The sequence below is a fragment of the Neoarius graeffei genome, chromosome 25 (genome assembly GCF_027579695.1).
Source record: "Neoarius graeffei isolate fNeoGra1 chromosome 25, fNeoGra1.pri, whole genome shotgun sequence".
Classification (NCBI taxonomy): Eukaryota; Metazoa; Chordata; class Actinopteri; order Siluriformes; family Ariidae; genus Neoarius; species Neoarius graeffei.
In genome coordinates this window covers 11,117,611-11,130,831 of record NC_083593.1, presented here as the reverse complement: position 1 = coordinate 11,130,831, position 13,221 = coordinate 11,117,611, and the positions used below count along the sequence as shown (strand labels likewise).

General features: G+C 40.1%; 1 protein-coding gene across 7 annotated transcripts in view; it reads left to right on the top strand.

Annotated features, from left to right (window-relative positions):
* The window catches only part of LOC132873113 (calcium/calmodulin-dependent protein kinase type II subunit beta), a 121,246-nt gene that overhangs the window by 523 nt on the left and 107,502 nt on the right, over window positions 1–13,221 (top strand). For all 7 annotated transcript variants that reach the window (XM_060908367.1, XM_060908365.1, XM_060908363.1 and 4 more), the window contains exon 2: window positions 3,493–3,587. In XM_060908367.1, the coding sequence (XP_060764350.1) occupies window positions 3,493–3,587 (95 nt within the window). The remainder of the gene's footprint in view (window positions 1–3,492; window positions 3,588–13,221) is intronic.

Below are 13,221 nucleotides of genomic sequence, written 5' to 3'. Positions count from 1 at the left end.
ACACAGACACACACAGCTGCAGAGTGACATTTGTGGCTGTGCAAAAAAAAAAACCCAACCCAAACCTCAGGCGGCTGCTTGCTGTCTATAATCTGAGTATGGAGAGGAGGAGAAACATGCCTGGCCCCTGACGTTAGGGAATTATTTTGCGCTCCTCTCTCAGTATTGCGTTTCTTCACTCTGTTTCGTTCCTGAATTCTTATCCAGAATGAGAACCCTCACTGTAATAACCTTAAGGTTCGTTTCATTTCATCGCTTGCTGTGGTGTCGACATGGACGCAGAGGCGATTCTAGAGTCTGTTGTGACCTCAAGCAAAAATGTCCAGGGGGCCCTTCTGACCAGTGTTCATCGCCAATATGTTATAAATAATCTGACACCAACGAAAAATGTATGAAACCAAAGTTTTTTAAATTCCAAGTGTGAAAATACAGTGGTAAAACAAAATAAATAAGCCCTTGGGCCCCGACTCTCGGGGGGCCCCTGGGCCAGGGGGCCCCAAGCAGTTGCCTGGCTTGCCTGTTCACAAGCTGCAAGTCTGCATGGATGTAGACGTAAAGCCAGGACATCCTGCTCTCTGATTGGCTGCGTGAAGAGTCTTTGATTTGAATATACTGTATATATAAGCTAGTCATTAGCTACTAAAATCACCAAACTTTTCTTTTCATCCTTGGTATCCAGAAACACCCCAAACCTTATACACACTTGGCCTGTTCTCTTGGAAACGGTTACTATGAAATTACTTCATTTGCATATCGTAACATGATAGGCTCTTGTATTTTATGATGCAATAACTCCTTCCTGGATGAGAGGTTTGGTATTTTCTTTTTTTTTTTTTTAAACTGTACTGGGCCCTGTGATGACCTGGCGACTTGTCCAGGGTGTACTCCGCCTTTCGCCCGTAGTCGGCTGGGATAGGCTCCAGCTTGCCTGCGACCCTGTAGAACAGGATAAAGCGGCTACAGATAATGAGATGAGATGAAATTGTACTGGCCAGTCAATTTCTCACACAAAAACATGTTTTTACGTTTGTTCTGAGTTACAACTGGACAGATTAACACTTGTGCATACACAGTACTGTGCAGAAGTCTTGCAGAAGAAATGCTGTACACCAAAAAAAACCTTAAAAAATAATGAAGTATGTTTCAACGTTAAAAAGCCACTATAAACAGAAAGCAATATGCCATAATAAATGAAACAAAGTCAATATTTGGCGTGAGATGACCCTTTGCTTAAAAAAAAATAAATAAAAAAGTAGCCTCAGGTACAGTGAGTGCAGTTTTATAAGGAAATATATAATTGGGAAATATATAATTGGGAAATATTGGGCGTCACGGTGGTGTAGTGGTTAGCACTGTCGCCTCACAGCAAGAAGGTTCTGGGTTTGAACCCAGCGGCCGGTGAGGGCCTTTCTGTGTGGAGTTTGTATGTTCTCCCAGTGTCTGCGTGGGTTTCCTCCAGGTGCTCTGGTTTCCCCCACAGTCCAAAGACATGCAGTTAGGTTAATGTAGGGTGGCCTTGGGCTGAAGTGCCCTTGAACAAGGTACTTAACCCCTGACTACTCCCCGGGTGCTCTAGTGTGGCTGCCCACTGCTCTGGGTGTGTGTGTTCACTGCTTCAGATGGGTTAAATACAGAGGATGAATTTCACTGTGCTTGAAGTGTGCATGTGACAAATAAAGGTTTCTTCTTCTTAGAAATATAAGGAGCTGTAGGTTTTACTGAGCATCTTCTAGAACCAGCCACAGTTCTTCTGGACACTTTGACTGTCACACTCGCTTCTTAGTTTTGCACCAAAACCCAGTAGCCTTTATTATGTTTTATTTTTTTAATCTGAAAAGTGCTCTCTTGTTATGCTGCTCAGATATAAAAAAAATAATAATAATAATTCTGTAACATTTAATTTTATGCTGGGAAACGAACGTTTGGAACTCGAAAATGTTTTTGTACCAACCCGATAATGTCGAAGTCATAAAATAGAAAGTTTGTGTGAAAAAAATAGGGTGCCTAAGACTTTTGTACAGTACTGTATGTGTGTGTGTGTGTGTGTGTGTGTGTGTGTGTGTGTGTATACTGTAATATAAAATACTGTACCAGGAAGCTATACTTCATCCTCAGTCCCAGAATTCCACAAGTATGAAGGATGTACAAAAGAAGCATAGCATTCATGAATATTTCTGATCACGTTATCATTATTATATCTTACAATGTGTTGTAATTATGTCTTGAATCCCATCCCATCTCATGTAATCCTGCGGAATAGTGCGTCCTACCGAAATGTAGCGTATTACTTGATGTAGTCAGGTAGAACTAGATGCACTATAGGTTTTAGTTGAATTTTTATTTTGAGAGAGATTTTTATTATGATTAGCAGCGCTGAAAAGCAGGCAGCCCTGTCGGACTTGCTGTTTGTTCAGAGAGCTCCAAGTTTAAGAAAAAGTGGACCTTGTTGTCCTCAAGTGTTGGTGCTCTTCAGGATGTGAAGTGTACACGCTTGCCTCGAGGCATCCTGTGCCAGTGAAACCAGAACGCCTCGCTTTGACAGAGCCTGACTGACTGGTCTTCTTCAAACATCTCCTGACAGGCAGAATGTGCTAATTCGGCTCTGTCTCCTCAGAGGCCGGTTGTCCTGGCTTAGGCGCTAGTGAAGGCTTTATTTTTATCAAAATAGGATTCAGACTTTTTCAGAGCTTGGCCAAAGATCTGAAAGAACCTGTCTGTTAAGTTTTTATTATATTTATTACAATGGCACTATACTGAATATAACAATACATTTTCATGCCTCTCTGACAGGACTGTTTTAGCAAGGCTGTATTATGAGGTTAATAAAGCTTAACGTGCGTATACAATCTCCTTCGAGTCCCAAAATCAAGTCAGCCAGCAAGCACAGTTTTATCATAATGTCTTGAAAGATTTGTTTTTCCGAATCCTAAGGTCAGGTCTAATTTAAAGGGCAAACCCGGAGAGCCCAATGGGCTTTTGGGTTTAGTTTTACATTCCATGCCTGGCCACTTCTTCCCCAGAGTGTCAGCAGATATAGCACTCAAGACACGCAACGCGTATTGTATAACAGAAGAAAGGTGCGCTAAAATTAGCTGCCATCATAAAGGATGACATCAGGCATTAGCGCTGATGTCCCAACAGGGTTTCGTACGCCTGCTGTTCTGAAAAGATTCAAGGAGCGAAGAGATTCTGGTGTGACAAAACGGGTTTGTTCTTCTGATTTATTCCCAGATTGTAACAGTTTATCTGACATACGTTATATGTAGACAGAAAACCAACAGAACGAGGATCTACATGTCAGACATCAGCTGGGTTTCGATAGATTTGCTTAGCTGTTAGTATATTCATATGAAAGTTATTTATCACTTAAGTAAATGACACCAGAAGCGAAATCACCTCAGCGCAACAAACCCTGATGGTATTTTGATTTGAATTTTTGCAGAGTGCATATTGGGATTTTTTTCTTCATCTTATCTTTTTTTTTTCCTTCAGGGGAGCTTTTTCAGTCGTGCGACGATGTGTCAAGCTGTGCACAGGCCAAGAATATGCTGCCAAAATAATCAACACCAAAAAGCTCTCAGCCAGGGGTGAGTAAACTGCGTTCAGAAATGAGGATGTGGGGATCTGCGTAGTCCTCCTCTTGAAGCTGGTCCTTAAGATTATAAGCCTAGCTGTGTTTATTTGGGTTTGGGCAGTTTAGTGAAATCTATTCTATTCTAAAAGTCACTTTTTCACTGCTTGTGCACATACATTTGGGTATCTGGAGTGCCTAGCAACACACAAACTCTGAAATAAGACACCCGGTCGGTTTCTTTTAGGCTCCTGTTTCAGAAAACATGTCTTTCAACAAGCCGTTCAGATTTGCCTCCTCATTCTATGTCACAAGGGGAGCTCATTAGCATGATCCCGCCCCTTCATTTGAATATTTCCACTCACAGCTTGAGAACTGCCTTTGCGAATGAACATTCATGAGGAAAGTGCCGTCTGATTGGCTGGTGGAAGAAGGAGGTGGGGTGGGGTGGGGTGGGGTGAGCAGTGGCTCATTATCATTTAAAGGAACAGGCCGTTCCTCAAATCGGTCATTTTGAACAGGGCCGTTTAGACAGGGTGAAAAAGGAGTTGTGGTGCTTGTGGTATTTTGACCAAAGTACATCACAGACATTTCATTAAGACCTCAGGGAACTGTGTCAACTTGTGGAAAAGGGGTACAATATGTCACCTTTAAGAAATCTCATTATTATCTGATATTGGTATTCAGAGCGCAAGAGCCTTTGACCTGACAGTGCGGAGCAGTGGTCAGTGTTGTAGTCGAGTCACTGAACCTCGAGTCCAGTCTCAAGTCCCCAGTGTTCAAGTCCAAGTCATTAAAGAAAATTTTGAGTCGAGTCCACTACTGAGCCGAGTTGAGTCCGACACAAGCCTTGCCCACTATCAACAGGGCAAATAACATGAGAGAGGGTTAACACTAGCTGGTTCATCGATCAGCAAGCCCGCTATCAACAGAGCAATGAACACAGCGTGTCACTGACTTCTCTGGGTGTAGTCTTGCCAAATGATAATTGAAGTTCGAGGTTGTCCCCGTCGTCTCCTCGATAGTTCTTCTACATATGGAACACATAGGAGTGCATTTTTTTCCCACTGCACGAGAAGTCTGTATAAGCAAAGCGGACAATCCTAGGGGCTTCTCTCCAGGCATTTTTTTTTTTAAAGATTTTTTGGGGGGCTTTTTTCACCTTTATTGGATAGGACGGTGTAGAGACAGGACAGGAAATGAGCGGGAGAGAGAGACGGGGAGGGATCGGGAAATGACCTCGGGTTGGAATCAAACCCGGGTCCCCGGATTTATGGTATGGCGCCTTAGCCACCTGAGCCACGACACCCCCTCTCCAGGCATTTTAGCGCCATTAACATGAGTTTGTTCCTGAACATGACGTATGAACAGGTGAATGTGAATTCTCTTGCACGAAATTAATATACAAATTAATGTAGCTATAAATATAAATATCTTCTGCCAAACTATTATGGCATGTTACAAAAATAAAGAAAAAATCCGAGTCCTCGTCTCCAATTTACGAGTCCAAATGCAGTTAATGCACGAGTCCGAGTCATCAGTGCTCAAGTCCAAGTCAAGTCACGAGTCCTTAAAATTAGGGCACGAGTCGGACTCGAGTCCGAGTTCTGGTCTCAAGTACTACAAGCCTGGCAGTGGTCAATAAAAATGAGCGTAAGGTGCTGTGAATTTAAGGTATTTATAAAGTGAGCACTTCACTTCAGCGAGCACTGAGACACGTGGTTTTTCTTTCTCTTTAGTATCTCATCAGTATTGTTCAAACGTACACTTGAAAAACAATGGTACTGATGCACGCCAAAAGTTTAAAACAGGAATTTCATACCGTTTCACATAGCAATCAGCTGAATCAACTGTTTCGAATCTTCACAGACATGCTTTGAATTCTTTGAAAAGCAGCTCAGCTGATTTCTGGAACCTCTCAAAGAACGTGAACTAAACACACTGTCAGTTGATGCATTTATAATTTGTCAAAGCCTAATGCTGCATTTGCAAATGTCAAGGTAGGTGTAAAACAATTTGTAATTTGAACTTTTTTTTTTTTGTAACAAGGCTGCGATCATGACAAGGCAGCATTCGTGTGACTTAGGTGTTGGCTGAGAGAGCGTCTTAAAGGGTCCTGCTGGTCGTGTGTGTGTTTGTGTGTGTTTGTGAGTGAGGGTGCAGGATGGTTTGCAGGCTGCTGAGGCAGCTTGAGCCCTTGGCACACTAGAGATAGTGTGTCTGTGAACCCAACATGCCTGGACCAAGATCACACACACACGCATAGAAACACACACACCCTGGAGTTTAGGGTCATAATTCAGCACTGGATATTCTGCAAATGTGACCATAACTGGACATTAAGAGCATAGCGTACAGCATTACACACAAACATACACTTGTAAAATCCCCACAAGCCGTAGGGAAGTCAAAATACCGCAGTCTTGTCCCGAGGCAGATTCCTACCGATTGCCATCTGTGCTTCAGTTGTCATTTTTCAATGTAATATCTTGGCGTAGAAATGGATCGTGTTTTGATTTAGCGCATGACTGCGTGAGCACGCCTACGCGCAGGCCATTTATAATGTGATCTGAGAGTAGATGTGTTATCATTATGTAACCTTAAAAAAAGTGACACCACATTGAACAAACGCTTCGTTTTGAAGTCTGTCATAGTCGGATAACCGTGTGTGAAAATATCACACTTACATCGAAAAATTCCATTTAAAGACTTACAAGTTGCTGCTGGTGAAAATCGAAGGAAACGATTTTCCCCAAAGATTTTTTTAAAGGATCAAATCCAATATTTTTTTCATTTTTATTTTTTTTTGAAAGGGCTTTTAAACTGTCAGTATTCATCATGTTGTTGTCATAAGACACAATGGCTGTGAGGAAAAGCAACATGCTGAGACAAAAAAATGGATGGCTGCTTAGTCGCTACTACAGTAGTGGACCTCTGAGGTAAAAGATTTTTTTTTTCGTGTGCAAAGACACTAATAGACAGAAATATATTTAAATTAGTATTTTGAAAATGTCAGTGACGAGGTAAGTGTCTGATCATAGACTAGACACGTAACAAATCAGTTCAATTCACGATATTGGGTTCACGATTTCAATTTTCCCATGATATTTTTGAAAGAAACAAAACCAAACCAGGCGGCACGGTGGTGTAGTGGTTAGCGCTGTCGCCTCACAGCAAGAAGGTCCGGGTTCGAGCCCCGTGGCTGGCGAGGGCCTTTCTGTGCAGAGTTTGCATGTTCTCTCCGTGTCCGCGTGGGTTTCCTCCGGGTGCTCCGGTTTCCCCCACAGTCCAAAGACATGCAGGTTAGGTTAACTGGTGACTCTAAATTGACCGTAGGTGTGAATGTGAGTGTGAATGGTTGTCTGTGTCTATGTGTCAGCCCCGTGATGACCTGGCGACTTGTCCAGGGTGTACCCCGCCTTTCGCCCGTAGTCAGCTGGGATAGGCTCCAGCTCGCCTGCGACCCTGTAGAACAGGATAAAGCGGCTAGAGATAATGAGATGAGAAAACCAAACCATTAAGTGAAGAAAATTTTATCACAAAAAATATGCATTGTTTATTTTCCCATTCTTTATGAACTTAAATATTCCTTTTGTTAAATAAAAAAAACTTATATTTCATTTTCATGATAACCAACAATAATTATTTTTATTTACCTACAGTTGGTACGGAAAGTATTCAGACCCCTTTAAATTTTTCACTCTTTGTTTCATTGCAGCCATTTGCTAAAATCAAAAAAGTTCATTTTATTTCTCATTAATGTACACTCAGCACCCCATCTTGACAGAAATGTACGGTAGAAGTTTTTGCAAATTTATTAAAAAAGAAAAACTGAAATATCACATGGTCATAAGTATTCAGACCCTTTGCTGTGACACTCATATTTAACTCACATGCTGTCCATTTCTTCTGATCCTCCTTGAGATGGTTCTACTCCTTCATTGGAGTCCAGCTGTGTTTAATTAAACTGATTGGACTTGATTAGGAAAGGCACACACCTGTCTATATAAGACCTTACAGCTCACAGTGCATGTCAGAGCAAATGAGAATCATGAGGTCGAAGGAACTGCCCAAGGAGCTCAGAGACAGAATTGTGGCAAGGCACAGATCTGGCCAAGGTTACAAAAGAATTTCTGCAGCACTCAAGGTTCCTAAGAGCACAGTGGCCTCCATAATCCTTAAATGGAAGAAGTTTGGGACAACCAGAACTCTTCCTAGACCTGGCCATCCAGCCAAACTGAGCAATCGTGGGAGAAGAGCCTTGGTGAGAGAGGTAAAGAAGAACCCAAAGATCACTGTGGCTGAGCTCCAGAGATGCAGTAGGGAGATGGGAGAAAGTTCCACGAAGTCAACTATCACTGCAGCCCTCCAGCAGTCGGGGCTTTATGGCAGAGTGGCCTGACGGAAGCCTCTCCTCAGTGCAAGACATATGAAAGCCTGCATAGAGTTTGCCAAAAACCACATGAAGGACTCCCAGACTATGAGAAATAAGATTCTCTGGTCTGATGAGACAAAGATTGAACTTTTTGGTGTTAATTCTAAGTGGTATGTGTGGCGAAAACCAGGCACTGCTCATCACCTGCCCAGTACAATCCCAACAGTGAAACATGGTGGTGGCAGCATCATGCTATGGGGGTGTTTTTCAGCTGCAGGGACAGGACGACTGGTTGCAATTGAAGGAAAGATGAACGCGGCCAAGTACAGAGATATCCTGGAAGAAAACCTCTTCCAGAGTGCTCAGGACCTCAGACTGGGCCGAAGGTTCACCTTCCAACAAGACAATGACCCTAAGCACACAGCTAAAATAACAAAGGAGTGGCTTCGGAACAACTCTGTGACCATTCTTGACTGGCCCAGCCGGGTCACTTTTGACCCATGTTTTGCATCAAAGGGTTAAGAGGCCTAGTTGTTATGAACCCGACTGACCTAAACCCAATTGAGCATCTCTGGAGAGACCTGAAAATGGCTGTCCACCAACGTTCACCATCCAACCTGACGGAACTGGAGAGGATCTGCAAGGAAGAATGGCAGAGGATCCCCAAATCCAGGTGTGAAAAACTTGTTGCATCATTCCCAAGAAGACTCATGGCTGTACTAGCTCAAAAGGGTGCTTCTACTCAATACTGAGCAAAGGGTCTGAATACTTATGACCATGTGATATTTCAGTTTTTCTTTTTTAATAAATTTGCAAAAAATTTCTACATTTCTGTTTTTTTCTGTCAAGATGGGGTGCTGAGTATACATTAATAAGAAATAAAATGAACTTTTTTTGATTTTAGCAAATGGCTGCAATGAAACAAAGAGTGAAAAATTTAAAGGGGTCTGAATACTTTCCGTACCCACTGTATGTTTGGAAATGTTGGAGTAAACTATAATAGCCTATTAACTAAAATATTCCTTTTATTAAAAATGGAAAAAGTTCATAACAACTAGGCCTCTTAACCCTTTGATGCAAAACATGGGTCAAAAGTGACCCGGCTGAGTTTTTATCTTCTATATCTTTGCAATAAATTAATTCCATCATTCAGTGTTCAAGGTATTCCTCAATTAACTTGTTTTTGATCATCATACATCCTTATTTTATTTTTTCCTTTCTTACTTTTTGAATAAAAACCCTTTTTGTATCACTACCCTTCTAATGCACAACATGGGTCAAAAACGACCTGCATTCATTTTCCAGGTTATTTCATGTATGGCTGAGTGTTTCTATGATATACTTTTGAAATAAATTCATTTTGTCATTTACTTTTCCAAATGTGCAGTAAATATCTTGTTTAGCACAAATCATTTTTATTTTTCCTTTCTTAAGTTATGAACAAGCACAGCTTTTGTAATTCTACATCAAGTTTACACACATGGGTCAGAACCGACCCGCATGCATTTACTCCAGCGTTTGGTGGGAACTGTGAATCGTGCTTGTGTCAGACATTTCACAGCTCAGCACAGCGCCCTTTGCCCATCTAATACATGTAAGTAATGTTTTTCAATTGTTCTAACATTACCTTAGAAAAAAATTGATTATGTTTAGGTTACCTTGAGAGTGAGTAGATTACTTGTCAGAAAGTTACAAGTAATTACTATTAGCTACCTAGCTGTTGACATATTCTACTTTAGTTAGCTAATTTTATTGTAGTCGGCTTAGCTAACTACATAGTTAATAAATAAATAACTGGCCCCATTCACTGCTAAAGTAATGACTTGAAACAAATTATTATTATAGTATTAAGACATTTAATTTTAAATCACACTTGGATGACCCATGTGTAGTAATATAAAAAGTATTTTTGTTCATAAAGTAGGAAAGAAAAAATTAAATTAATGATTTGTGGTAATTAAAAACAAGATATTTAAAGAATACTTGGAATATTAAATCATAAAATAAATTGATTTCAAAAGATACAGCAAATAAAAACTCAGTCAGCATGAAATAACCTGGAAAATGAATGCGGGTCATTTTTGACCCATGTTGTGCATTAGAAGGGGTGTGCATATGTTTTGCATCAAAGGGTTAAAATAACAATTTATGAACATTTCTACTACCTTTATTTGCTTCTCTTTTCTTTCGCTTTCAGCAGTTTGTAAAAAGAGAGCTCTGATTTCTTATTACGTCTGTTTGTACAGTCAATCACAGAACTGCTCTTTCCCATTTTAGATCTGGCTTTTTTTGTGTGTGTTTTGACAATATTAGAGCTGTGTTACTTCCGCCTACAGTGAAGTCATGTACATTCCCTCGATTTAAATAATATTGGTTGGCGTTGAGTGGTATATCGGATATATTCCATTCAGCTTGCATGATACTGAACGAGTTGAAGACGAGTTCAGTATTATGCTAGCTGAATGGAATATATCTGATGTATTACGAAAAAAGCCATTCTTCTTCTTATTATTATTATAATACACATTCGATGGAACAATTATAGATATTACAAAAAGTTAAGAATTGGGGGGTTACTTACCAATATCCAATGCACTTGCTAGCACAGAAGTTTTACGTGTAATATGTACAGTGGTGCTTGAAAGTTTGTGAACCCTTTAGAATTTTCTATATTTCTGCATAAATATGATCAAAAACATCATCAGATTTTCACACAAGTCCTAAAAGTAGATAAAGAGAACCCAGTTAAACAAATGAGACAAAAATATTATACTTGGTCATTGATTTATTGAGAAAAATGATCCAATATTACATATCTGTGAGTGGCAAAAGTATGTGAACCTTTGCTTTCAGTGTCTGGTGTGACCCTCTTGTGCAGCAATAACTGCAACTCAACGTTTGCGGTAACTGTCGATCAGTCCTGTACACCGGCTTGGAGGAATTTTAGCCTATGACTTGTGTGCTTAGGGTCATTGTCTTGCTGCATGACTCATCTTCTCTTGAGATTCAGTTCATGGACAGATGTCCTGACATTTTCCTTTAGAATTCGCTGGTATAATTCAGAATTTATTGTTCCATCAATGATGGCAAGCCGTCCTGGCCCAGATGCAGCAAAACAGGCCCAAACCATGATACTACCACCACCATGTTTCACAGATGGGATAAGGTTCTTATGCTGGAATGCAGTGTTTTTCCTTTCTCCAAATATAATGCTTCTCATTTAAACCAAAAATTTCTATTTTGATCTCATCCATCCACAAAACATTTTTCTAATAGCCTTCTGGCTTGTCCACATGATCTTTAGCAAACTGCAGATGAGCAGCAATGTTCTTTTGGAGAGCAGTGGCTTTCTCCTTGCAACCCTGCCATGCACACCATTGTTGTTCAGTGTTCTCCTGATGATGGACTCATGAACATTAACCTTAGCCAATGTGAGAGAGGCCTTCAGTTGCTTAGAAGTTACCCTGGGGTCCTTTGTGACCTCGCCGACTATTACACACCTTGCTTTTGGAGTGATCTTTGTTGGTTGACCACTCCTGGGGAGGGTAACAGTGGTCTTTAATCTCCTCCATTTGTACACAACCTGTCTGACTGTGGATTGGTGGAGTCCAAACTCTTTAGAGATGGTTTTGTAACCTTTTTCAGCCTGATGAGCATCAACAACGCTTTTTCTGAGGTCCTCAGAAATCTCCTTTGTTCATGCCATGATACACTTCCACAAACATGTGCTGTGAAGATCAGACTTTGATAGATCCCTGTTCTTTAAATAAAACAGGGTGCCCACTCACACCTGATTGTCATCCCACTGATTGAAAACACCTGACTCTAATTTCACCTTCAAATTAACTGCTAATCCTAGAGGTTCACATACTTTTGCCACTCACAGATATGTAATATTGGATCCTTTTCCTCAATAAATAAATGACCAAGTATAATATTTTTGTCTCATTTGTTTAACTGGGTTCTCTTTATCTACTTTTAGGACTTGTGTGAAAATCTGATGATGTTTTGGGTCATATTTATGCAGAAATATAGAAAATTCTAAAGGGTTCACAAACTTTCAAGCACCACTGTATCTTATGGCATTTTTAATTCACTGTGACAGTTTACTGCGGGCGCTGCCAGTGAACCAAGAAATGCTTCTGCGCATGCGTAGCAGAAAACTTTCTCACTGAATATTCGCATCAGCTCCGACGTGTGACGTCATGTTGTCTTGACAACCATGCGATATCGTAAACCATATTCAACGCTCATTGTCCATTGCATAGAGTGATGTAATACACTTAGGATAAGTGATATGCTAACAATATTGCATTCTATCAAACCTGCTAGAAGGGAATAGAACACATGTTTTTGTTCCATTTGTACACTATTTGTACATGGTGTACAAATGTATGAACAGGCTTCTACCAGAATACCTGTGTAAAATTTTTGTTAAAAACTCTGATGTCCATAAATATAACACAAGAGCAAAGAACAATATTCATATCGTGAAAATAAACTCAAAATCAGGACACAGGACGTTTGCTTTTTCAGCTGCTATGTTGTATAAATCTCTGCTTGACTGTGTTAAAAATTCTGAGACTACGATGAAATTTAGAATGAACTACTGGTAATACTTTTCTGGTGTTTAGATGTATTTTTATAAACGGAGTATACATTTTAATCATAATAATATGTTTGTCTCACTATATTGTATATTACTTATTTTATTAGTTATATTTTATGACTTTTATAATGTAGCTATGGATCATTAGCAAAAGTTTATACACATCTCCAATGGAAACCAGCGTCAGCTGAGTGGATCTTGTGTTTAATAAAGCTATCTAGTTTGTTCCATCGAAAAAGTGCCTTATATGTATAATAATGTACGTTATTGCGCTGTCTGCTATCGAAACAACTCAATTACAGCTGTGAGAAACGAAGAGATCACGCAGCCTGATAATAATCACAGTGCATTTTTTATTTCATCAATTCAAATCGTCATAAATTTGTATCGTGATTTATCACCGCACAATATATCGTTACATGCTTATTGTACACCATGACCAACCACAAAGCCATGACACTGTAACAACCCTATGAAGACGTTAAGGGCAAAGTGTAGACAGAGAAAGCTGGAGCAAATGTAACAAGTGTTTGCCTATCCAGTATGGAGTACACTACCGTTCAAAAGTTTGGGGTCACCCAGACAATTTTGTGTTTTCCATGAAAAGTCACACTTTTATTTACCACCATAAGTTGTAAAATGAATAGAAAATATAGTCGAGACATT